We start from the raw sequence: 27,284 nt of genomic DNA, 5'->3' as shown, positions 1-27,284 counted from the left end.
AAGCTGGCCTTGAATCCAAGCCATTTTGGGAACCCCAGTGCACATCAGGTCTGAGACCTGGTCGCTAGCACTTCATAAACTAGTGCTCACCCCAAGGCAAGAAGGATGGCCATTCCTAACTATTCAGTGGGCAGCTGAAATGCTGGAATCAATCAGCTCCACCTAGCTGCCCACTACCTGGCTGTGAGGTCAAAGTGCCTCTAGGCTTCACAGGAGACCAGGTTCAGTGGGAGCACCCTGGAGCCTGCCAGAAGGGTCTGAATCCCAGCTCTTCTCCTTCCTAAATGTGGGTCCTTGGAAAAGTTCAATTTCTGCGCCTCCAGTGCCTCATCCGTTAAATGGGGACAATAGCACCGACTTCAAAGTTGTGAAGATTAAATAACAACACATTTATTTCACAAGACACCTGGCCAGTCCCCATCACTAGTTAAAACCCCTCAAAGTTCTCATGTTTTAGACCTGTGATTCTTAAACTATGGCTGCATTAGAATCACCTGGAGTACCCACCTGGGTAGTTTCTGATCAGTAGGTGCGGTAGAGGAGGCCAGTTAAGCCCAGACACTGGACCTGTGGGAGAGGAGGGTGCCTCAGAGATACTTGAAGAACAAGACTTGCCCACACTTCACAGTCTGGATTCCCCATTTCCCACCAGCAAGGGCACTGAACCAGCCCTGGTTTGTCTCTCTCCATCCCACGTCCCTCATCCAGCGCTGCCCTTGCCCTGAGTCCTAACTTGGCTAACTGACTACGCGTCGCCTCCGCCCGAGGTCCACTGGAAGCACTTTTCCTTCCCTTTCCCCGTTTTACCTTACATTTGCATACCTCCTGGCCCGGCCTCCCATCTGACATCCTGGCTATCGGTTTACCTCTTCTTCCTCATTCCCCAAGCCCCGGGATTCCCAGGTGTGACCCACCGGACCCCGAGATGCCCTGGAACAGCTCTGTGTTTGCTCCCTCCGCGGTGCACCCCCATCCTGGGCCCCACCCCAGCGCTTCCCCTGGGCCGGGCCTCTCCAGTATGACCCACACCTACCCAGACCCTCCCTCGGAGTGCCCGGGTTTGGACCACACCCTCGGTTTACCCAGACTACGCGCACCCCCGCCCCAGCCCGCGTGAGGCGCAGGGTCACGCTTACCAGATCCCCTCCCGGGCGGCGGCGCACAAAAGTCGGGCAGAAGTTGGGCAGGCCGCGGGAAGGGCTTACGGAGGAAACTAGGAAGTCAGGCTCCTCCCGCTACTCCTCCCGGCCGGGGCCTGACCCGGAGACTGCGCGCGGGGGCGGGGTAGGGGAGGGGCGGCCCTGGAGGCGTGGCGGAAGGCGGGGGGGGGGGGACCAGACGGACCAATCGCGTTGCCCTGCCCAGCCCGCGCGGGAGGGCAGAGCCGCGCAGAGCCAGCCCTCGGGGACTGGGACCGTGGAGGTCGTGTTGAGGATTGGTGGCGTCGGAAGTCGTCTCCAGGCCCGGTTCACCCAGGTTATGACTGTGTAAACCGAGCGTTGCCCGAGCACGCCAGGACCCCTCCTCCTATGTGGTAGTGAATCATCCAAGGCTTGGTTTACAAAAAAGGAAAACGAATCTCGGGCTGTAAAACGTCCCGGGAGGATACGGGGCTTAAGGAAGTACAAAGACGGGCCATTCCTAAGGCACAGATGCTTCGCGGGCAGCTAGTGCTCCAAGTCCCCAGGAATAGCGTTTTGTTCTCGTGGCTAATGAAAGATCCCCTCTCCCCTTGCTAAAGGCTTGTTTAAGTAACCTGATGTCCCCACAGACCCCCTCTCCCCTTGCTGAAGGCTTGATTGTTCCCATAGCTGAATGACAACATATATCCTGCACAAGCAGGATGTCTGTGATCACCCGGTCTGTCAAAAGAAAAGACAAATGAAAAGTAGAATGTAACTGGGACTTTCCAGAGTGCTGACCCAAGAAACCACCAGAACGCCCTGACCCCAACGCCCAATCATGCCTGAATCAAATTAATCAATTAGACTCCTGTAACCATGCATATCTGCTTCTATAGGATCGCTTCCCGCCACCGCCTCCCGCCAGAACAAACCGTTGTGTCCTTGCCTTAAACCCAGTGCCTGACAATGCTTGATTTAAGTTAACCAATCAGATCCCTGTAACCAAGCATCTGCTTCTGTAAGCTCGCTTCCCACCACCCCAACCCTGCCCTATATAATCTGCTCCCCAACTTAGTCCGCTGCGCTCAGCCTACAAAGGCTGATGCGTCCACAGGCGCCTGTGTAACCAATAAACCTCTTTCAACTTGCTTCCAGTGGAGGCTTGGTGTCTGCTTCTTGGGTGCGGCTCCAGGGTCTTTCACTAACATCTTTGTTGTAGGAATGTGCGCTCATGCAAAAGTAGAACAGTGGAATTGTCCCACGCGTCCATGCACCAGCTTCCATCATAATCTGCACCTTGCCTTTTTTTTTTTCCCGTCTATATCCCTCCCCACACACACCTTCCCCCCAGCCCCCACGTTGGAGCAATTTTAAAGCGTTCCAGCAGACATATTTCACCTTTAAATACTTGAGTATCTTAGCTAATGTATAAATGTTTGTTTTCTCAAACATTCCCATGATACCACTATCACACCTAACAAAGTGAGTAATATCCAGCCTGGTTCTATTTTCCGTGATAGACTCAGAAATGTCTTGACTGTAGGCCTCTTTTAACCAAGATCTAAAGAGGGATGAGGGATTTTGGAGGCAGAGATCCTCAGGCCAAGTTCAACATGAGTTCAACCAGAAGAGTGTCCAAAACAGGGATGGGAACGCAAGGGCGAGTGAAAGCTAGATATTTGCCAAGATTTAGTACTACATGATATTATTTCAGCAAAAGACAATTCTGCAGATTAAATACAAAAATATTCTACAGGTTCACAGACACACACTCATTCACACCCTGTTTTTCAGGAAATGTGCAGCCTTCCACATTTGGGTACTGCCTGCATACCTCCTTAGGCACCTAGGCTTCAGGGGCCAGCCATCCTCTGGCACCTTCTGCCCTCCCCACAGAAAGAGGGTTTATGTCCACTGGTAGCTAGTAATCCTGCCCTAAACTCTCCAGACCATGCGCCAACTCCCCAGGACCTGAGAATTCTGAATGACCCTAAGCCCACTTCTCGGATGTATACCTGGATCAGTGCCCCAGAGAATGAACAGGTGGGGGGCATGCCCACAGGAGTCCAAGAAGTCTACATTAGAACCCAGCCTCCCAAGTTAAAATGGAGGTACATTTGTCAAGGCTAGACAATAGAATAGATTGTATTTTACAGCCATTTTTTTAAAGATTTTATTTATTTATTTACTTATATGTTTTTAAAGATTTTGTTTATTTATTTGAGAGAGAGAGAGAGAGACAGAGGCAGAGGGAGAGGGAGAAACAGATTCCACACTGAGCAGTGAGCCCTATGCAGGACCCTGAGATCATGACCTGAGCTGAAGGTAGACGCTTACCCAACTGAGCCACCCAGGCACCCCAGCCATGTTTTATTTGCATATTTAGTTAAACATATAGTCTGTGGGCCCCCATTTGTAACCTTGCCGTGGTTTCTGTAACTTTTTAGGGGAGATTATCTTGTTTCAATATATAGTTATGGGTATAAGAAACATTTTATTTCCTACCTAACTCTAATGCAAGAAAAATAAGCCAACAAAAGTGTAAGGATAAATGGTAACTAACAGTTGACCTCTAGTAAAGAAGCCATAGGGGAGAATACAGCACTCTTGAGAAGGGGGCAGCCCCAGCTCAGCTCCAAAGGACAATCTCCACGCTAGGACACAGGACCCATTCCTAAGGGCCTTGGTAAGTGGCGGATGGTGTGCACCAGGTCCTGGCTCATGCCTCATTCTCTTCCTCTCACTTACAGCATTAATAAGTGCCCACCCAGAGTGCTGCCTTGGGAGTCCACAGGCCTGTCTGAATTTTAAGTGGTAAGTAGCTTTTGCAAAGAGCTACTATGCCAAAACTGTAGTCCTGGGATGGGAACTTAAGATATATACACCTTACCATTTACAAAATGACATTTGTAAATGATAAAGTTTTATATAATGTTGGGGATATTATGGACTAAATTATGTTGTTCAACCCCCACCCCCAACAAATTTGTGTATTAAAGCCCTAATCCCCACTGTGACTGTACTTGGCAATGGGGCCTATAGGGATGCAATGAAGGTTAAATGAGGCCTTATGGGTGGGACCCTGAGAAGATAGGACTGATGTCCCAACAACTGGGGGAAGAGACTCAAGAGATCCCCCTCCTGTGCGTGTGTGTGTGTCTGCCTGTCTTTCATCTCTCATCTTTCTCTGTGTGTGTGTCTTTCATCTCTCATCTTTCTCTCTCTCTCTCTTTCTTTCTTTCATCTCTCTCTTCCTGTCTCTCTGTGCTCACAGAGAGGAGGCCATGTGAAGCCCCAGCAAAATGGTGGCCATCTACAATCCAGGAAGAGAGGTCTCACCAGAAACCAATCCTGTTGGCTTTAGCTAGAACTTCAAGCTTGAACTTCAAGCTGTGAAGAAAGACCTGTGAGAAATAAGTTTCTTTTGTTCAAGGCATCTGTTCTTTCACTTTGTTGTGAAAGGCCAAGCTGATGAATGAAGGAAATTACTAATTTCACAAGCTGAGTTTAGGAAAGATATGACCCTTATTTTTCTCATCTGTAAAGTGATGTTAATATTAGTGCCTACCTCAAAGGGTTGAGGATGACAGGAAGCCAAGAGAAAGAGGAAATGGAGGAAGCCATATATGTAAAGTCCTCAGCACAGTGCTTCAGATGTAGTGAGGGCTCAACCCATGTTTCCAGCTACTATGTTTATTGTTACTACTGAAATTCTGACAGGACAAATCCCAAGCAGGTGGCTGATTCCAGGCATGTGGATGGATCCCTAGAGGAGGTTTGGGACAAGGTTGGGCTTTACCCCACCCACAACTTTCCTCACATCTGTCCTTTCTGCCCCTTCTGCACAGAGTGGAGGGGTGCAGCCCCACCCCACAGACTGACCCCACAAAATGACTTTAGAGTTTAGGGCCCTCATCCTCTTCCCACAACAAGCCCACCTGCTCCTGTGCTGCCACTTGGCCATCCCCTCAGAGATTGCAGCAGGCTTGGCCTCCTGCCCAGTCCTGTCCCTGCAGAGGCTGCTCTCTGCAATGGCTCCCTTAGCCTCTGCTCAGGCTTGGCTTGTCCTCCCTTGGTAAATTCAAGTGCACACCCCTCAGCCTCCTTTCTCCCAACCCCCTGCAGCTCTTAACTATGTCATTGTGCTATTTCAGGTTGGATATTTTTGCTTCTCAGACTGAATTCTCCAAGGGAGGAGACTCTGTTCTCTGAACATATCCACTAGTACCTATCAGATGCTTGCTTTAAGTTGCTCCCTCCCAGCTCCCAGAAGTGATGACCTTGAGATGAGGATTCGAGTTCAAGTAGTTCATTTGACAGATCATCCCAGAAGACATTGGTGGGAGAAGCGAGGAGGTGAGGGAAGGAAAGGAGGGCCGCCAATAAAGTTTCATTACCAAGCAAGTTACCACTGTGGACATCTGGAACTCAGTCCTGCTTGGACCTCTGGGAACCTCAGACATATCTTGAAGGGTGTGCAAATCTTAATTTACCCCGAGTGTACGTGAGGGCTACTTCCAGGGCACAATTGTGCACTGGCCCTTCCGGCCTGATGAACTGTCAGATAAGGTGAGCCAGTGGCACCCACAGGTAGAGAAAGACTTCCTGGGCACCACTGCTGGCCCACATTAAGAAATCGGGAGGTGTGCCTGGGACTGGAGGGGGAACCTGAGTGGGGCAGCAGCAGGGACATCTGCAGCACCAGAAAGACATTTGTTGATTGTAGAATAAGTGAAAAGTTGCAGAGCTGGAGAGCAGAAGTCTGATTCCTGGCCACTTACTCTGGGTGAACATTATTGTCTGCATATCAGTGCCAACCCTCAGAGCAAACCTGCCTTTTTTATGGCTGAGCAAAGTGGGGTCCCAAAGAGTTATTCCACTTGCTCAAGGTCACAGCTCTGAGAGACAGAGCTGAGATTCAAACTCTGTGCCAAAGGAATCTAAAGATGACCCTTCCATTCCATCGACCAGACTGCCTCTCTCAAAAGAGCAAACAAGTGAATGAATGCATGAACAAATGAGTGCTTTATAAGGGAGATGCTCTGATTCATCTAGTGTCCTGGTTCAAAGATGACTGCTCCTTGAATTAGCTGGTCTTGGCTATTAAATTTAAAATGTCAGATTTATACAGGAAACAGTAAAATTCCAAGGAATGAAATCTGGTCTGTAAAAACGATGAAGATAGTTCAAGATCACTCAGGGCCCCCTGATTCCTGCCTGGCGTGCTGAATAATTTGGGGCTGGTTTGGTACCCACCACTCCAGCCAGTCCATGACTGGAGTGACCCAAAGGTGACTGAATAACCCAAAGGTCATTCCTGTGCTTCACTCACATGAGGTGAAGTGGGCCATTGGTTTTGTTTGTCCTGCCAAATCAGTGACCCCATCCCAGAGCTCTGCAGGGAACCAATAGAGACTCAGTGACAGCAGGAAGAACCACATAGGCCTCAAGGTGGGACAGGACTATAGCAGCTCCCTCTGTTCTGGGCCCAGACCACCACCCTCACACCGAGAGCTGCCAGGAAGGAAGACAGCATCACTACTCAGAACCCTTCTGAAATTTGCAAAAGCATAAATGTGAACAAAATTATTCATGCTGTAATGGAAATAGAACCTTTCACTTCACTAGGATTTTCCAATACATGCTCACATCTGTGCTTTCATAGAATCATTGTGACAGACTTGGGGGCAGGCAGAACAGGCATTACCATTCCCACTTTCCAATGAGGAAACTGAGGCTTGCCCACCAGGGAGTGTCTGGACATGCAGGTCTTACAATGGAAGGCATGATCATGCCTCTGTTAGAAAACCACCCCACAGCAGACCTAGGAGTCTTCTCCACCCTGCAAATTACTTGACAGCAGATATAAGATTCATGCAAGGGGACTTACAGCACCTGGATAGGGGCATGGCATCAGGGTCGGCATCAGTGAAGCTGCTGGTTCTCCCTCCAAGTAGGAATGCCAGAAGAAGCTAGGCCCACATCCAGGACCTTGCCAGCCTGGAGATGCAGGACAGAACAGTCCCACAAATGTAGATAACACATTCAAAAGCTGCCGCCTCAGGTATTACAGACCCTTAGAAACAACACCCAGGCTTCTGGGAAGACACTTCAAGGCCCCAGACCTCAGGAGGACCTAAGATCACTGAGCCTGTCACTAAAAATAGTCCCACAAGTTCTGTTGACTTGCCTTTGAAGAGCTGAGTCATATTCCTTTGAAGAGCAGCTGGCAAAGGAGACAGTCACTCACCAGACATGAGAGCCCGAGGAAAGCCTGTCTCCTCATCTCTAGATGCAGACTGTTTCCTCCCAAAGGCCCAAGAGGCCCAGCCCTTTCCATGCCTGGAGGATAGCAATATATTAAAAAAAATGAAGGAATGTTAAAACAGGCTTACAAAATTTGTGGTGCACTTTTCTTGTTATTATGTTCAATTAGCATAGAGTCCATCATTAGTTTTTGATGAAGTGCTCAATGATTCATTAGTTGTATATAACACCCAGTGCTCATCACCACATGTACCACATATACCCTCCTTAATACCCGGTACCCAGTTACCCCATCCCCTTACCTCCCTCCATTTCATAACCCTCAGTTTGTTTCCCAGAGTCCAGAGTCTCTCATGGTTACTCTTCCTCTCTGATTCCTTCTCATTCAGTTTTCCCTTCCTTCCTCTGTGGTCCTTCAAGCTATTCCTTATGTTCCACATGAGGGAAACCATATGATCATTGTCTTTCTCTCCTTGACTTATTTCATTTAGCATAGTCCCCTCTAGTTCCATCCTTGTCAATGCAAATGGAAGGTATTCATCCTTTCTGATGGCTGAGTCATATTCCTTTGTAGATAAGAACCACAGGGTTTTTTTTAAAATCCATTCTTCTGCTGAAGCACATCTCATCTCCTTCCACAGTTTGGTTATTGTGTACATTGCTGCTATGAACATTGGGGTGCTGGTGCACCTTTACACTACATCAAAATCATAGGATTCAAGTTTCACCTAACATCTTTTTTTGTTTTGTTTGTTTGTTTTTTTGACAAATCAAATCTCTAACTTTACTGTGAAGTGTGTAAACCTGGTGATTCACAGACCTGTACCCCTGGGGATAAAAATATATGTTTATAAGAAATAAAAAATTTAAAAAAAATCTCTAACTTTATTTTTTTAATTTAATTTTATTTTTTTTCAGTGTCCCAAGATTCATTGTTTATGCACCACACCCAGTGCTCCATGCAATACATGCCTTCCATAATACCCACCACCAGGCTCACCCAACCTCCCAACCTCCCTCCCTCGAAAACCCTCAGTTTGTTTCTCAGAGTCCACACTCTCTCATGGGTCATCTCCCCCTCTGATTTCACCCATCTCACTTCTCCTCTCCAACTCCCAATGTCCTCCGTGTTATTCCTTATGTTCCACAAGTAAGTGAAACCCCTATGATCATTGACTCTCTCTACTTGACTTATTTCACTCAGCATAATCTTCTCCAGTCATTTCCATGTTGCTACAAAAGTTGGGTATTCATCCTTTCTGATGGAGACATAATATTTCATTGTATATATGGGCCATATCTTCTTTATCCATTATCTGTTGATAGACCCCTGGGTTCTTTCCACAGTTTGGCTATTATGGACACTGCTGCTATAAACATTCGGTTGCATGTGCCCCTTTGGATTACTACATTTGTATCTTTAGGGTAAACACCCAGTAGTGCAATTGCTGGGTTGTAGGGTAGCTCTACTTTCAACTTCTTGAGGAACCTCCATACTGTTTTCCAGAGTGGCTGCACCAGCTTGCATTTCCGCAACAGTATAGGAGGGTTCCCCTTTCTCTGCATCCTCACCAACATCCATCGTTTCCTGACTTGTTAGTTTAAGCCATACCTTACTGTGGTTTTGATTTGTATTTCCCTGATGCTGAGTGATGTGGAATCCTTTTTCACGTGTCTGTTGGCCATTTGGACGTCTTCTTTGCAGAAATGTCTGTTCGTACCTTCTGCCCATTTCTGGACTGGATTATTTGTTCTTTGGGTGTTGAGTTTGGTAAGTTCTTTATAGATTTTGGATACTAGCCCTTTATCTGATATGTAATTTGCAAATATCTTCTCCCATGCAGACAGAGGCATTTCAAAAATGCATGTGAAGACAGACATAAGCAGAGTACCAGAGACAACACTAGGAAACAACCCTTACAGAAACCAACTTTCCACGGACATCTTATTTCATGAAGCTAGAAACATTGTCAGAAGTATGTGTCCACAATAAGGAAAGTGCCCTCTACTCAACTCTGAGAAATAAGTGTGGAGAAGGTAACTCAACAAACTTTTTTTTCACGAAGATAGAAAGGATTTCCTGTGTACATGTGGAAGCCTGAGGACAACACCTTAGACTAAAAAATGAAACTGTGATGCCATCAGATAGATTCCTCCCACTTCCCAGACCCGAACCCCGACCCTAGCCCTGACTGTGCCCTTTCCTGTGCCCAAAACCGAGTTCTGAGGGCACAATCAATTGGAGTCAACTGACAGATACCGGATTCATCAGTCAGGAACACAGAAGGAAGCCATGCCACTTACAACTCCCAGATGCTGCTTGAGAATGGGATTCTAGTAAAACACCTGAACTCTGGCAACATTTAGAACATCCCCCTGAGGACAAACCCCAAGCCTGAGCTTCACCCTAATACTAGCCCTCACCTCAGACCTCAAGTTAAGACTCTGCACTACCACTGAATTGGCCCCTAACATCTTCAGGATTCTAACCCTTATCCTGGGCCTGAATGTGACCCAGACCAAACCCAAACCCTGATTGTGGACACCTGGACAGTGCAAAGCCAGTCGGGCAAGAACAAAGAAGGAAACTGTGTGGATTGCAACTCCTGGGATATTGCTGGACACCATGATTCTAGAGAAATCCTAAACCTCAGGAACATAAGAAGCAATCCCCGAGGCCAAATGGGAAGCTAGATCCTCACCCTAATGCTAGACCTCAACTCAACCTTTAGGGCATGACTCAGCCTTGCCACCACTAAGTGTCTACCATCTCCTGGATTCTCACCCAAACCCTAGGAATGGCTCTGAGTCTACTGCCCCTTGAACTCTAACTCTGAGGAAAGATGGGATTTGGGACCAAAGACTGGTTCAGGACAAATCCAGCAAGAAAACAGGAGCCAGCCATGCAGCAGGCAACTGGTGCAGTGAAACAAAAAGCAGGATTCCAAGGAACAGGTGACACTCATGCCCAGTAAGTGCGTAGACCCTGAGACCCCACCTGAATCCGCAGTTCACCCTAAAGCTCATTCAGGACCCAAGGCAAGTCTCCACACTGCCTTCAGATTGACTCCAACCCTCTACCAGACCATAGCCCTAACACTAGTCCTGCCTGTAGAACAACCTACTGTGCCTGAATACTGGTTCTAAGGGCACAATGGATTTGGGTCACCTGGTGGATACCAGACTAATGGGGTCAGGAACACAGAAGGAAACAGTGTCATCACCAAGCCCCCAGATGTTGCTGGATGGGGAACATGATTTTAGCAAAAAAACTGAAACAGCCACACTAACAGCATCGCCCTGAGGCCAAAGCCAAAGACCAAGCCTCACTCTAATGCTAACCCTCCCCTCAGCCCTTAGGATAAGACTCTTCATTGTCATTGAGTTTGACCCTAGCATCTTCAGGATTGTAATCCTAACCCTGGCCCCAGCTGTGGCCCTGACCAGACCTAAAGCGGAGTTGGCAGGGTCCAGTGGATTGTGAACACCTGGGCAGTACCAGGCCAATCAGGCAAGAACAAATTTGAAACTCTGGAAATCTGGAACCCCTGGACTGTAGTTGGCCACCACAGTTGTAGTGAAAAGCCAAAACCTCAGGAACTCAGGGAGGCCAAATGGGAAGCTGGATACTCACACTTCTGGTTTTTTGTTTTGTTTTATTTTGTTTGGTTTGGTTCCACTAAGTCATGTATATTGTTCTTATTATTATGTTTAATTGAGAGCCAACATAGAGTTCACCTCTAGTTTTAGAAGTAGTATTCAATGATTCATTAGTTGTGTATACAACTCAGAGCTCATCATGAAACGTGGTCTCCTTAATAGCTGTCACCCAGTTACCCCGTTTCCCCCACCCCCCTCCCTTTTGTAACCTCCAGTTTGTTTCCTGGAATCCAGAGTATCCTGTGGTTTTTCTCCCTTTCTGATTTCTTCCCATTCAGGTTTCCCTCCCTTCTCTTATGATCCTCTGCCCTACTTCTTATTTTCCACATGTGAGTGAAATAATATAATTGTCTTTCTTTGACTGATTTACTTCACTCAGCATAATAACCTCCAGTTCCATCCTTGTCAATGTAAATGGTAAGTATTCATCCTTTCTTATGACTGAGAAATATTCCATTTTATATATGAACCACATCTTCTTTATCCATTTATCTGTTGAAAGACATCTTGGTTCTTTCCATATTTTGGCTAAAGTGGACATTGCCTGCTATGAACATTGGGGTGCAGGTGCCCCTTGGATCACTATGTTTCTATCTTTGATAAATACCTAGTAGTGCAATTGCTGGAACATAGGGTAGCTCTAATTTTTAACTTCTTGGGGGAACTTCCATATTGTTTTACAGAGTAATCCCTTTCCCTTATCTATAAATACTCCGAAAGGGTTGTATGCACCCGCTTTCCCAGAACCTCCTCTCATTCTCCCTGGGCTTTTGCCCTGTGTCCTCCTCCAAAATAATGCACTTCAAGGTTGCCAATAAACTCCTTGTTGACAAATTCAAGGGTCAGTCTTCAGTTCTCATCTTACACAGCATTTGACACCATTGATTAATGGCTCCCTCCACCTTAATGGCCCTTTCTGAGCTTGGTGTCCAGGACATCTCTCACTCAGTTCTCCTCTTACCTATTGACCGCTCCTTCTCATTCACCTTTGCTGGTTCCTCCTCATTTCTCCAATCTCAAAACACTGGCAATGTCCTAGGGCATATCCTTAGTCTGCACGCCTCCTCTATCTATACCTAAGCCCCTAACTGAGCTAATCCAGAGTCATGTCCTACTTAAGGACCTTCAATGGCAATGACACCCCAATCCACATCTTCAGCCAGGATCTCTCTCCCTAATTCCACCTGTGTAACCTATATATTTGGCATCTCTAAGTGGATGCTTAATAGGCATTTCAAATTTTATACATCCCAAACAAGCCCACTCAACTTTCCTTGCCAAATTTCTTCTATGTCCTTTTAATCTCACTAAATTACACTTAAATTCTTCAGTTGTGTAAGCAAAACATCTGGACATTATTCTCAAGTCTTTTCTTTCTTTCACACCCCCATACCCAATCCATCAGCACATATTATTAGTTCTCTTTCAAAATGTGTCTAGAAAAATCAATCCCCATCACTTCCACCAATACTACCTCCTCCTCTCACCTAAATTAGAGAAACAGCTTTCTAATGGTGTCCTTGCTTCTATGCATGTCCCTTATAGTCTAATTTCCACACTTAAACATTGATTCAGATACTACATTTCTTAAAGTTATATCTATCAGTAGGCTTTGGCTGTATAAAAAACCTCCCCAAAACTACATGGCTGGAAACAACATTCATTTATCTCAGATTCTGTGGGCCAATAATTCAGACTGAGCTTGGTGGAATGGTCCACCTGCTGATCTCCTTTGGGACTTATGTGTCAGCTGCTGTCAGCTGCTGACCATCTAGGTGGCTGTACCTCTGGGAACCAGCAATGCTGAACCGCATGTCCTTTAACTTCCACCAGGCTGGCTCAAGCTTGTTCATAGGGTAGGGGTGGTTCCAAGCACAGAGGGAATGAAAGTTTCATGCATTGAGGCCAAAGCTTGGAGCTGGCACAACATCATGTCTGTCACATCTTATCAGTCAAAGAAAGTCACAAGGCCAAGCAAATTCAAGAGATGGATAAATAAACTTCATTTCTTGATAGACACAATGAGTGGCTTACCTCATTCCCATTCCCTTCAGATCTCTTATCAGAAAGATTTTTCTTGAGCACCCTATAAAATTAGTACGTCTCCCATTCCACTCTTGCACAAAGACAGCATTCCCAATTCCTTCAGTTTTATTTTTCTCCAAATACTTATCACTCATGATATAGACCAGACTTATTGTTGGTTTCCTGTTTTTTGCCAAACAGAATTTATGAAGCAGAAACTGCCTCTCGGAAAGTACTTGGCATAGAGTAGTTCCTCAAAATGTATTTGCAAAATAAAGAAATAGAAAAATGTCTGGATCAGCTATTGATTCAATATGATGATGATAATGGTAATAGAATCAGCTGGCATTGAGCACTGACATTGCACACAAACACGTGCTGAACACTTCAGATTCATTGTCTTCCAACACTCTCAATTACCTTGGGAAGTAATGACTGTGAAGATTTGACTTACAGATGTGAAAATCGGGCTCAGAGAGGTTATACATATATCCAAAGTCACAGAGTTATTAAGTGATAGACTGAATATTTGAATACAGGTACACAAAAATGACCTTTCATTGTCAATGGAGGTGATTCTATTTTTCTTTAAACCATCCTTGTATTCCTAGGATGCACACAATTTGATCATAATGAATTGTTCTCTATCAACAGAGAAATTTAATTTATGAGCATATCATTGCCAATTTTAACTACCTTGCCATTTGTGTGTTTGTTCCATTCATTTGGTTTTATGTTGTCTTTGTCAAGTTTGGACACTAGCAACATGATAATTCTATAAACAAAATTAGAAAACATTCATCTTTTTCTATGCACTGGGACATAGATTTGAAAATTACCTATTTCCTAGCAGTTAAAGAAAAAAAATCTTTCCTGGTCTGAGCTGAAAGCCTTTGTTGGGGTTAGTGATTAATACTGCCCCCTGTTCCTCTGTTCCCCCACTTCTGGGCACGTGGAGTCAGAACTTCCTGCTCCCTTGGTTGGGTGGGTCTCTGTGGCTAGCCTGGGCCCATTGGTTAGGAGAAGAAGTGACATGTCATTTCCAGTGAAGAGCATTTAAGTGTTGACGCAGACTCTCCAGGGTGTCTTTCCCTCTGCCATGCCAAGATGTTATTATCTTGGAACAAGGAGCCCCTTGACAATCTGTGATGGATGTTAGGGTCCATGATCAAAGGAATGAGACTGATGCAAAGCAAAAGTCAAGCAAAGCCATTTATTTCACACCAAGCATCAGAAACCAAACCGACTGGTAGGGGCCATCTCTTACGAAGAGGCTGTTAGGGTCTGTGATCAAAGGAACGAGAGGTGACAACAATGACCCTGACAAGGCCACTCCCAATGAAGCCACTCTGGACAAGGCCATTCCCCAGATGAGGCCGCTCCCCAGACAAGGCCACTCCAGACAAGGCTGCTCTAGAGGAGGCCGCTCCCAAGATGAGGCTGCTCCGGTCAAGGCCGCTCGCCAACAAGGCCGCACGCCAACAAGGCCACTTCCTGGAATGACGCCGCTCCAGTGAGGCTGCTTGCAGCAGGGCCCCAGCTTGGGGCGGCGAGGCCACTTGCAGCAGTACTGCGGCTCTGTTCCCAACAACTATCACAGCTCCCAACGACTAGCACTCCAATGACTATCCTAATGGATCCCAATGGCTACTCTAACAGCTATTCTAATGGCTATTCTAATGGCTATCTAACTCCTCTTACTACTACCCCCACCCAGCCTCACAGACTAACCTTTATAGAGGTGGTTGAGCCCGGCCCACACACAGGTGGCCAATGGGATTTCAACTCACCACAGTAAATATATGCGCGCCCCACTGATTGGATGTCTCCATCTGGCCTGGCCCACCCCTATATCTGGGATTTACAAGTAAGTTCCTCTGGCTAACCAGACCCCTACATTCCCACCTTTTCTTTGGAAATTAGTCAAATCCTTGACTTTTCAGCCAGTTCTATGTTCTCCTGTTGTAAGGGGGTTATATTGAGCATGTAAGACTAACATTTTTATCTCTCTAATTTTCTTTGGTACAAATGACATTAGGGTGCTTATGATATGGGGGCCAAAAAGTAACAGTAGTACACAGTTGGCTGATGAGTTAGCCATTCAGTGCTTTTCCAGGAAAAACCTTTTCCATTTTTCCTATCCATTCATCTAATTTCCCACCTATACTTTGCATAAACAAGTAACAATAGGAAAAACAATAAACTCTCAGTTTTTGTAGTCTTAGCTTTAGTCCATGGTCAGTGGGGTCCATCGGCTGCAGCTTCAATCTCAGGGGGGCATCCTTGTTCTTGACTCATTTGACATGACCTGTGTGAACCCATGCCCTAATGCCTTCTACTTTTACTACTGTGGGGGTGGTCAGGATAACAGCAAACGGTCCTTTCCAGCGAGGCTCCAGGTTTCCCACTTGATAGCGCCATATCCAAACCAAGACCCTGGGTTGGTAAGGATGTGGTTCCACCTCCATCTGCTTCCCAGTGTGGGCGGTCTGGATGCCTGGGTGGGCTTTTTTTAAAGACAGACTGTAATGCCTGCAGTGACTGGAGGACAGACTGATCAGTCATTTCTGCTAAGGCAACCTCTTGTAGCCAAGGACACAGCGGAGGGGGGGGGGGAGGGTGTGTGTCTCCCAAACATTATTTCAAATGGGGTCACCTTGTTTAAATATGATGTACATCGTGCCCTAAGGAGGGTGAAGGGAAAGAGTTCCACCCATCCATGCCAGTCTTCACAATTAGCTTTGTCAAGGTCTCTTTAAGAGTCAGGTTCATTCTCTCTACTTGCCCGGAACTCTGGGGCTAGTAGGCACAATGTAGTTTCCAATTAGTGCCCATGGCCTTGGCCAATGCCTGTGAGACTGAACTCACAAATGCAGGGCCATTGTCTGACCCATTGCGAGAGGCAACCCAAACCTAGGAATTATTTCTTCTAGTAGCTTTTTGGCTACCACTCCTGCTGTCTCATGTTTGGCAGAAAAAGCCTCTACCAAGCCTGAAAAGTTATCTACAAAAACTAACATATACTTGTGCCCATATTTTCCAGGTTTCATTTCTGTAAAATCTATTTCCCAATAAATTCCTGGTTCCTTACCTCTTTCTCTTTTCCCTCTTCCCATTTTAGTTCTTCCCACATTAACTGCCTGGCATTGAGCACATCTATCAACTACATCCTGAACTATACGCCCTAATTTAGAAACCTGAAATTGCTTGCCCATAAGCTCCTTCAGTTTGTGTGTCCCCAACTGAGTACCCTGATGTATCTGGTCTACTAACTTCTTACCTAGTCTTCGAGGAAGAATTATTTTTCCTGTTTTACTCTTAGCCCAGTCCCCTTCATAGTCCAATTTAACCCATTTTTGTAAATACTTTAAGTCTTCTGAATAGTTCAGTTTTTCTGGTAGGGCTGGAGCTGGGAGTGTAACCAGTTCTTGCACTGTTTCTTGGGTTGCTTGCTTTGTGGCTTGATCTGCTAAGTGGTTTCCTTTTGAAATCAGATCAGTCCCCTTTTGGTGTCCTGAACAATGCATAACTGTCACCTCTTTTGGGTCCCAAATAGCCTGGAGGAGAGCCAATATTTCTCCTCTGTTTTTAATTCCTTTTCCTTCTGCTGTTAATAGGTCCCTTTCTTTATAAATAGCCCCATGTATATGGAGAGTAGCAAAGGCATACCTGCTGTCCATATAGATGTTGGCGATTTTACCTTTGGCCATCTGCAGTGCCTTAGTGAGTGCAATCAGTTCCGCTTTTTGTACCGAGGTTCTGTGTGGCAGGGCTGCTGTCCAGGATTCCTGCTCTGGGGAAACCACTGCAGCCCCCACATACCTCTTTCCATTGACCATGTAGTTACTCCCATCTGTGAACAGAGTCATCTCGGCATCTGGGAGGGGAGTCTCTGAGATCCAGCCTTATTCCTGTGACTTGGGTTAGGACCTCCCTACAGTCATGTGGGTGGTCAGCCAGCTCCTCTGGCAGCAGTGTGGCTGGATTTAGCACTGCTGGAGGCTGGAAGGTCATTCTTGGTTCATTAAGGATGCGGGCCTGATACCCTGTCACTCGAGCGTTTGTCATCATTCAGTCCGGTGGAGTCTGGAGAAGGCCCTCGAAAGCGTGTGTGGTGGTTATGATGAGATTTTGACCCAAAGTCAATTTACTTGCATCCTTGACCAGGAGGGCCATTGCAGCAATTATGCAGAGCCAAGGGGGGAATCCAGTTGGTACTGGATCTAGTTTCTTGCTAAGATAGGCTACTGGTCTTTGCCAAGGTCCCAGAGTCTGAGTTAAAACTCCTTTGGCCACCCCTGCTTTTTCATCCACATACAAGTGGAAGGGCTTGGTAACATCTGGGATGGCCAATGCTGGGGCACACAGTAAGGCTGTTTGTAATTCCCGAAATACTCCTTCGGCCTCAGCTGTCCATTCTATCATAGTGAGCTCTCCTTTTGCCAGTTCGTAGAGAGGTCAGGCAATCTCCGCAAACCACGGTATCCACAGCCTACAGTAGCCCATCATCCCAAGAAACTCCCTCACTTGTTGGGACGTGGTGGGGCAGGGGTATCGGGTGATCGCTTGTTTCCTGGACTCAGACAGTGAACGCACTCCCTCGTGGAGATCAAAGCCTAGATAAGTGGTGTGGGTCTGACAGAGCTGTGCTTTCCTTGCTGACACCCGATACCCTTTTTCCTGCAGTCTGTAAGAGAGCTCTTGTCCTCCACAAGCATGACTCATAGTCCTCTGCAGCTATCAGCAAGTCATCAACATACTATAACAGAGTGACTCCTGGGTGGGAGGTTCTGTACTCACGCAAATCCTCATGTAGGGCCTCGTCAAAAATGGTGGGCGAATTCTTGAATCCTTGGGGAAGTCTTGTCCAGGTGAGCTTGCCTTGAAGCCCTTTCTGTGGGTCAGAGCACTCAAAAGCAAAAATGGGCTGAGATTCCCTTGCTAAAGATATGCAGAAAAATGCATCCTTGAGATCTAAGATGGTATACACAGTTCTTTTGGGGCCCAGGAGGGAGAGTAGGGTATAGGGGTTAGGCACCATCGGGTGGATATCTTCAACCCCTTTAATTTCCCGCAACTCCTGATCTCAGGAGTTCCCGGTACTCCCCAATCTCAGCCTTTTTGACGGGAAGCAAAGGTGTGTTCCATGGAGATTTGCAAGGAACTAGGATCCTGTCTCCTCAGAGGCAGTTAATGTGTTTTCTGATCCCTTCCTTTGCTTCCCAGGGAAGGGGGTACTGCTGAACGTGAACAGCCATAGCCATCGCCCTTAATTTTACCACAACTGGAGGTTGTTCCTTGGCCAAGCCAGGGGGCTTCCCTTCTGCCCAGACCTCGGGAAACTCGACCTGTAGGATTTGGAGAAGGCTTCACCCCTTTGTCTCCTCTGGTTTTGAGACTGGCTCATAAAGGAGGTATTCATCTACTGCTGCCATAAGCACATGTACAGTGGGTTGTCTCAAGGTTACAGTCATGTCTCCTTCCAAGAACTGAATGCCAGCTCTTAATTTGTGTAGGAGATCTCTTCCCATCAAGTTATATGGGGCATTAGGGAGGACCAAAAATCAATGTTTAACTACTCCCAAGGCCAAATTTAAAGTCCTTTCTATTGTCCATTTATGTCTCTCTGTGCCATTTGCTCCTTGTACCCAAACTTCCTCTCCAGATAGTTTTCCCATAGGTTTAAGTAATGATGAAAATTGGGCTCCTGTGTCCACCAAAAAATCAACTGATTTCCCCTCCACTTCAACTTTTACCCGAGGTTCAGGGAGGGCCTCGAACCATGGCCCCTTCAGTCTCTGGTGGCAAGCATTGCTTCCTTTTGGGGCACTCCCTGGCCCAATGTCCTTTTTCCTTACAGTAAAGGCACTGATCTGAATCTATGTCTTCCCGCGAGCCTTCTCTGTGCTTAGGCTTTTCCTTCCATTTACTATCCCCTACCCGTCTCCTCCCCACCTCATGTAATGCCAAAACCTTAACCAGTTTTTTTTTTAACCTTAACCTGTTTTTCATCCTCTTGCGCATCCCTATTGTTAAACACCTTTTCTGCTATTCCCACTAACTCAGTCAGATTATTCCCTTCAAATCCTTCAATTTTCTGAAGTTTTCTCCTTATATCTGGGGCTGACTTACTGACAAACGCCAAGATTCATTGCCCTCTGATTTTCGGGTGCCTCAGGGTCGAACAGGCTATACATTTTATAAGCTTCAATTAGCCTTCCTAGGAATGCTCCTGAAGATTCATTCTTACCTTGAGTCACTGTACCAATTTTGGTTTAGTCCAGTGCAACTTACTCGAAATTCAGTTCCAGGATTTCAACATATCAAAGACCTGTATTTGTTCTGAAAGTCTCCCATATGAATTTCCTTTAAGGCAGAATTTATCTTACAAGAGAATTTAAACAATCACAAATGACAAAAAACTCAGAATAGATATGGTTAAATATCAAATGATGACCCTTATCAAAACATTAAAACTTTAGGAAATGTACAGAACCTCTGGAGTAGTTACAGCATTTACCCAAGTGTAACCCAAGGTTTATCATTGATTAAGCAGTATTTCCTGAGTAACTTTGCACATCAGGGAAAAGCCTTATGAGTCAAAGAGATCTCATTTACAATTCTGGGTGGACAAAGAAAACCATTTACATTTTCTCAGAAACATCTCAATCTCTAGTGAAGACTAACTATTAACCAATTGTGAACTACTGCAATAGCAGTTAAGCACAAAACATGTTTACCAAGAGATTTCAAAAGCACAAACCTAGTTCCAGCAACCAGCGCCCTTGCACTTCATCCCATTTGTCATCCAAGCAAAACTTCAAAGCTTCAGGTTACCAAAGACTCAGAAAGCTACTTTAACAATTAGCCATTAAAACCCTGAGACAGACAATTAACCATCAGCTCAGTCACCTCTTTGCTAACAGACCTCACGTTCCACCTGGGCCCATTCCACTTTAGACACCATGCTTTCCAGCCAGCAAGGGGGAGGGGCTAGGCAGTCCACATCGGGCCAGAGAAGGCAAGGAATTCCCCAAAACAAAGTCAGTTTCAGCAGCTGCTTGGGAATATTCCTTAAAGTCTCTGTCCTGAGTTAGACTAACCCCAGTTGGCTCCAGTTATAGCCCTTAACACATGAAATGAGTGAGGGAGAAGTCCCACATCTATTATGAGGAACAGAGAGATGAAAGTCAGAGTCCCCTTACTCTCTGCTTGCCCCATTCCTTCAAGCACAACAAACAACACAACAGACAACAAAAAGACAACACAAAGACAACCGCAGACCCAGCAGTCCTTACCCAGAACCTGCTGCTGGTGGAGATTTTCTCAGTCCCCAGTGACTGCCTAGGGGGACTCGAACCCCTGGAGACTGCCTAGGGGGACTCGAACCCCCCGACCATCTAGGGGGACTAGAACCCCCTGACTGTCTAGGGGGACTCGGACCCCCCAACTATCTAGGGGGACTCGAACCCCCCGACTGCCCAGGGGGTCTTGAACCCCCTGTCGGTCTACCAGCAGAGGGATGGGGCATCCCTGCATCCACTCCAGCCCTGGGGAGCATGGCCATGTCCAGCTTCTCCCCGTTGGGCTATACCCTGGAGTTCTGCAACCAGACAGACAGACAAGATCCCAATACCTCCAGAGGCTTTTCCCATAAATTCCAATGCTGGCTCAGTTCTCATTGTTTGATCCCTGACGAGCCCCCAGTGTTAGGGTCCATGATCAAAGGAACAAGACTGATGCAAAGCGAAAGTCAAGCAAAGCTTTATTTTGCGCCAAGCATCAGAAACCAAACCGACTAGTAGGGGTCGTCTCTTACGAAGAGGTTGTTAGGGTCTGTGATCAAAGGAATGAGAGGCAACAACGATGACCCCAACAAGGCTGCTCCCAATGAGGCTGCTCTGGAGGAGGCCGCTCCCTGGACGAGGCCGCTCCCCAGACAAGACCACTCCGGACAAGGCCGCTCTGGACGAGGCCACTCCAGACAAGGCTGCGCTGGACAAGGCCACACACCAACAAGGCCACTCCCAAGATGAGGCCACTCCGGCCAAGGCCACTAGCCAACAAGGCCATTTGCCAATGAGGCTGCTCCCTGGAATGACACCGCTCCGGCGAGGCCATTCGTGGCTCGGCCGCTCACAGCGGTACCGTGGCTCTGTTCCTGACAATTATCACTATGATGGCTATCCTAATGGCTCCCAACAACTATCACTCTGATGACTACCCTAATGGCACCCAACGGCTACTCTAACAGCTATTCTAATGGCTATCTAATTCCTCCTACTACTCCCCCCGCCCAGCCTCACAGACTAACCTTTATAGAGGTGGTTGAGCCTGGCCCACACCCAGGTGGCCGATGGGATTTCAACTCACCACAGTAAATATATGCGCGCCCCACTGATTGGATGTCTCCATCCGGCCTGGCCCGCCCCTATATCTGGGTTTTACAAGTAAGTTCCTCTGGCTAACCAGGCCCCTACAATGGACACAGACCATAAGTAAGAAACAAGCTCACTGAGTTGTTAAACTAGCCTCTCCTGAATGACACAGAGGTAATTCTAAGAGTTGGCTTTTCCATGGTTTTCCAAAAGTAAGCAAATCTGGTCAGGTCTTTACTGCTTCTTAAAAGAATTGTAGAAAAAAATAATTTTTATAGAAGATAAATTCTAGAATTTAGAATGATGAGCATAGGGTTTTATTCATTTGGTCAATAACAACCTATTTCAATAAATACATGAAGCCTGTCCTAAGCACTGGGAATCATGAAGTAAACAAGCTGTGCATTCTGTCCTAGTTTTTTATAGTAGGCACTCAACATTTGTTCAATGAACAAATAACAACTTTAATATAAACTAGACCTTGAAACGTATCTAATCCACTCCATGAATCATATGAAAGTTAATATTTATCTTGTTCTCACTGAATGTTAGACAATTTTCAAAACACTGTGACATTTTATGGATGAGGGGATTGAAGCACAAAGGAAGTTTAGTAACTCATCTAAGGACAGTATGAGAAAAATTATCAAGACATTCATTCCTAGGTGCTTATCAAATGCCTACTATGTACCAAGACTGTGTTTCTAAGTGAACTGGTCTCATGCATGTATTCTGGGCATGACTGTTTACTCTATGGAAGGAAGGGTTTCAATTTGATGCTCTTTGTAGAGTAATGTGCATCCTCATGTGTTTATTGTTAAACTCCTTTACCCATTCGAAATGCAGTTTATAACGGAACTTCACTTCTTGGCCCAGCTCAGAGGACCCAATGACATTGGGATTGTGGTTAGAGTGCCCTCCAGGGACTCACTGCCCAATGTGTCTTACACATCCCCTTGGGAGAAACAGTGCTTTTGAAGGATTACTGATGAATGTGCAACCCAACCATGTACCTAAGTGAGTACTTACATAACCGGTTGTTTTCTAGAACATTCTTGCTCCTGTACTCTCCTCTGCCTGTGTCTCCTTGGATACACAAACTGTCTCTTCCTTGAGGTTTGCCCAAGAAGAGCAGTTCACAGGAAAACACAGGGGATAGTGAGGAACTGATGAGCTTGGAGGGAGAAGGGAAAGAAGTTTCCACCACACACTCCCACATATCCCCCAAAGACCATTTGCCTCAGCCCCTGGGGGGTCACCCTCCCCACCTTCCCCTGTAGCATTTACCAGGTCCACCTCCTCCCTACACATATTTCAAAGTCCTCTTCCCTGTATTACATGAGCAAGCCTGTGGTTATCTTCTGATCCTGAATATCCCCACCAGCCCCTTTTTGCCTCATCAGAACATTTCTTCTGAAGAAATGCAAGGATCTGTCTGAAATGGCTTCTGGTGAACTCTATTTCCTCTGGCTCATCATGTTTAGATCAAGTCAGATCAACAGAGAGCATAACTGGGCTTAAGGGTCCGTCCTCCTCCCTACCACACCCCACTGTTGGAGGAATATATAGTGTTCCAACCATGCCACCATGTTGGTTGCTTGGGCTGCCAGTGGGTCAACATGCACTCCGCCTACCTTGGGAGTGCAAGAGGGAGCCGTTAGGATAGCCATCATAGTGATAGTTGTCAGGAACAGAGCCACGGTACCGCTGTGAGCGGCCGAGCCACGAATGGCCTTAGGGAAAACCATAAGATACAGAAGTCTGCAGTTTAACATCCTACTATAAAATAGTATAAGGCAATGGTCATCACATGATAAAAAGGTGTGTGTGTGTGTGTGTGTGTGTGTGTGTGTGTGTGTGTTTAGAACTCACAAGATGGGTTTCTTTCTGTACTCCAAAAAAACTAGTTGGTTTCTTCTCTCATATGGACACTGTGAGTTCCAGTTCTCTCACACTCTTGTTGGCTAGAAAGCTCTGAGCTAAATTGTGGTTCAACTTCAAAATAGCATAAAATTTCACAGCATGCAATTTTGATACCAAGCGCATTCCTGATTTTATCCTTCTGCCACATTCCTCTTTGCCTGGTTTGCTCATGAAATTTTTGTTTTGTTTATTATATTTCTAAAATGCTTTTAACTCTTCAGTTAACATGGAAAAGATAAGTGCATTAAAAATCACAAGAAGAGGGGTGCCTGGGTGGCTCAGTGGATTAATCCTCTGCCTTCGGCTTAGGTCATGATCTCAGGGTCCTGGGATCGAGCCCTGCATCAGGCTCTCTGTTCTGCAGGGAACCTGCTTCCTCCTCTCTACCTGCCTCTCTGCCTACTTGTGATCTTTCTGTCAAATTAAAAAAAAAAAAACTTAAAAAAATCACAAGAAGGGCGCCTGGGTGGCTCAGTGGGTTAAGCCGCTGCCTTCGGCTCAGGTCATGATCTCAGAGTCCTGGGATCGAGTCCCGCATCGGGCGCTCTGCTCAGCGGAGAGCCTGCTTCTCTCTCTCTCTCTCTCTCTGGCTGCCTCTCCGTCTACTTGTGATTTCTCTCTGTCAAATTAATAAATAAAATCTTTAAAAAAAAATCACAAGAAGACAAGTTTATTTCCCCCATGTACCAGTCACCTTGGTGGATATGCACCTCCAGGATGCTGGGGATTTAGGTGTGCGCTGTGTGCTGTTCACCCCTCCATAGGTATTGCCGTATCTGCATGGTCGAAAAATGCCCACCACCCTGTTTCCTGGGTCTGCTTCCAGCCAGCCCAAAGGGAGGAAAAAAGGGAGCTGGAGGGGCAGGTAATCACTTCCATTCACATTCTGTCTGCTAGGCTCAGTTCCATGACCATTACCTAGCTGCAAAGGAGGTTGGGAATTCTCTTTCTTCAGGTCAGTCATGTAAAACTTGGGGTTCTAGAACTCAAGAAATAAGGGGACAAAGAAAATGGGTAAACTAATAGTCTCACTCTTATTACTGTGAGACAATAGAAAATGCATTTTGGTCTCTGCCCTTGGTTCCTGGCACAGAGCTCCTGAAATCCTTGTCATTTCCTAAGTGGTAAGAACACTAATATTTGTCTCTGACCCCATATTTGACAGAGGGCTTCCAAAACTTTTGTAAATTCCTAAACAAGAAGAGCACTAAGAGCATCTTTTATTCTATTGAGGTGATTGGTTGGGTTTCTATGTGGCAACTGGTCACCAGAAAGATGAAGCCATGATCAGAAACTTGGCATTTTCAGCCCCCACCTTCAAACAATCTCCAGAGAGAAGAGAGGTGCTAGAAAAGGGATTAATGATTGCTCATGAATATGTGAGGAATAGCCCATAAAAATCCCAATAGTATTGGGTTTGGAGAGCTTCCAGGTTGGCAAAGACATCCACACCCACCCCGACTCCACAGGTACAGAGACTCCTGTGCTCAGGACCCTGGCAGACTTCACCCTATGCATGTCATCATCTGGCTGCTCATCTGTATCTTTTATCATATCCTTATTACACTGGGAAACATAAGGTTTCTCTGTGATTTGTGAGACCCTCTAGAAAATTAATGTGTGGAGTCCAAAGGGGCAGAGCCAGGTGGGCTGGGGTGTTGAAATGTCAAGCAGAGAGTGCCATTTGGGGTAAACCGAGGCAATAGCAGGTATGTGGAGGTGTAATGTTTGGGGCCTAGGGCATGGGGGTGAAGAAGGGAGGGCCCCAGAACCCTTCAGGGTGAGAGGAAAAAGAGAGAGCAGCATGCTGGGGCCAAGCGGAAATCCACAGAGAGTCACAGAAGACACAATAGAGGGAAAGATGGAACTTTCTCCCAGCTCCGAAAGGCCAGCCTGGGGCAGCACAGTGCCAGGAAGACAGAGCTGAATCACAGTGGGAGGCTTCTGCTGCCCTTCCTGCTTCCTCTGCTCTGCATTTCCCGGGAGTGACCCCACAGATGTCTCCCATGCCTAGCTTCCTCATAGCTGACGCACACCCACGTTTCAGTGGTGCACCTCTCCCCAGGGTACCTTCCTCCACAAGAGTGCCTGGACTGGCATGGCCACTCAGGAGCACCCACAAATGGAATGAGAGACACAGGGTTGTCACTGGCCAGAACCTTTATTCACTCTGGGGCCACTTTCTCAACCAGCCAAAGGTCTCTGTGATCAGACAGGGGCGGGGATGTCCCAGTGAGGACAGGGGTACAGGCAGGAGGGTTCCCCTAGCATTTTCTGTGGAAGTGCTACATGCTCAGGAGAGGTGAGAGGGCAGGAACTCCAGGGAAGCAGCCTTGGCTTCCCCCTGCGAAGGCAGACCCGGTTCAGGCCAGGTTGTGGAGGGCAAGGACACATCGTGGAGAGGGGGGCTTTCTTGCAGGAGACCTTTCTTCAGTACTCAAAAGTAACAGTCTTGACCCGTAGGTACTCATTCAGGGCCGCCTCTCCTGCAAGACAGCACATACCGTGGGGAAAGGTCATCCTCACAGCGGCCCCTAGGGCTGGCCACACCTTGTTGTGAGCACTGCAACCTTTTTATCTTACACATCCCTGCAGCAACCATGTGGGGTCAGCCCCAGTTACAAAAGAGAAATCAAGGCACTAGAAGGTCCGGCATCAGTTGTGGGGTGGGGAGTGGTAAGGATTCCACTGCAGGCATCGGAATACAGACCAACTGGGGGCAACTGTTTCAGAAACTTCCCTGCTCTAGCTCCTCTAGAGGAATGGCAGCCCGATCACCCTGAGGGCAGTCGAGGGGTTCTCTGGTGCACATTGTCTGTCCCCACTGCTGCCCCCCACCTAATTCTAGGTCATGCTCCTACTGGGAAAGGGAGTCACAGGCACCCAGAATTTGGCTGTTCTGCAGCTGTTGGCTTTGGCCCCACAAACAAAATGTGGGGCCTGTAGTTGCCTGACATCTCCCCCACCTGCTAAACTTGGCTCCAAGAGCCACGCTTCATCAGCCAGGACCTGCTGAGGTCTCTGGCCCAAACCCTGATGGTTTTCTGGGGATACCTGGTTTATGTGGACAGGACACAGGACGAGCTGGCAGCAGAGAGGATGAGCGGGAGCACCTCAGGGTCAGGGCCATTAGTGACAGAGATCATATCCTGGGGACTTGACACCCCAGCCTCCTGAATAACAGTGGCCCTTGTAGATTCCCATGGAGGAACCAAGAAGCAGGGGTGGGAAGCGGTGGCAGAAAGGGACAAAGGGAGCAGTACTGTCCAGCATCATGTAAGTACATGTGTCTGAGTGTGAGTCCCACCTCTGTGTAAACAGTGTACAGGTCAAACTTTGGGGGGGAGTGTTGTTGGGGCTGCTTTCGCAAGTCTCCTTGGGGTTTTCTGCAGGGTGTAAAGGATGGCATGAGGGTAGAAAACGAAATAGCAACCTCTCTATGGTCAAGCCTCTGCTCAAACCTCCCTGAGGATCCTGAGTTGGGTTCAAGGATGAAGGCTCTGAGAGACAGTGCTCTCCCAGACCCTGCCCTCCCCTGCTGGGATCCCCAGCTGGAGTCAGTCTTCAACTGCTAGATTCCATGGTGGCAGGATGGGGAGAGCAGCACTCATCCTGAATCACACCACAGCCTGGGGAAAGAGGAGTGCTAGACCGGACCTCCACCTCCCCTGGCAGGCCAGGTGGGGCTTGTGCTTGGCTACCTGGATGAGAGTGTCTCTGCACTGGGGACTCACACAGCCCCACTGGGCTCCACACTCAGTCTCCACGGTTTCTCCTATTTCTGTGGATGAGGATCTGACTATGGCCCCCAGGGCCCTGCTCTCTGGCCCCCTGACTGCCTCCCCAGCCTCTTCCCCTCCAGACTTCCCCATCCCTGCACTCAGGCCCCTGTCTGCAGCTCTTAGAC

General features: G+C 47.1%; 2 protein-coding genes across 7 annotated transcripts in view; both read right to left on the bottom strand.

The window, feature by feature from the left end:
- SLC41A3 (solute carrier family 41 member 3) overlaps positions 1 to 1,286 on the bottom strand; it is a 131,490-nt gene extending 130,204 nt beyond the window's left edge. For 2 of the 4 annotated variants that reach the window (XM_004781495.3, XM_013050493.2), the window contains exons 1-2: positions 1,137 to 1,284; positions 508 to 567 (exon numbers count right to left, since the gene is read on the bottom strand). The gene's annotated coding sequence lies outside the window, so the exon portion shown is untranslated. Of the gene's footprint in view, positions 1 to 507; positions 568 to 1,136 lie in introns of all 4 variants that reach the window. The other 2 variants (XM_013050492.2, XM_004781496.3) reach the window with 2 other exon arrangements.
- Positions 1,287 to 25,519: 24,233 nt separating this feature from the next.
- The window catches only part of ALDH1L1 (aldehyde dehydrogenase 1 family member L1), a 126,927-nt gene continuing 125,162 nt past the window's right edge, over positions 25,520 to 27,284 (bottom strand). For all 3 annotated transcript variants that reach the window (XM_004781502.3, XM_013050491.2, XM_045063410.1), the window contains one exon: positions 25,520 to 25,863. In XM_004781502.3, the coding sequence (XP_004781559.1) occupies positions 25,808 to 25,863 (56 nt within the window). In that variant the 3' untranslated portion in view covers positions 25,520 to 25,807. The remainder of the gene's footprint in view (positions 25,864 to 27,284) is intronic.

The sequence above is a fragment of the Mustela putorius genome, unplaced genomic scaffold (assembly GCF_011764305.1).
Source record: "Mustela putorius furo isolate JIRA1106 unplaced genomic scaffold, ASM1176430v1.1 tig00003850_pilon_pilon_pilon, whole genome shotgun sequence".
In the NCBI taxonomy this organism is placed as follows: domain Eukaryota; kingdom Metazoa; phylum Chordata; class Mammalia; order Carnivora; family Mustelidae; genus Mustela; species Mustela putorius.
The sequence above is the reverse complement of the archived record's forward strand: the minus strand, read 5'-3'. Positions and strand labels throughout refer to the sequence as shown.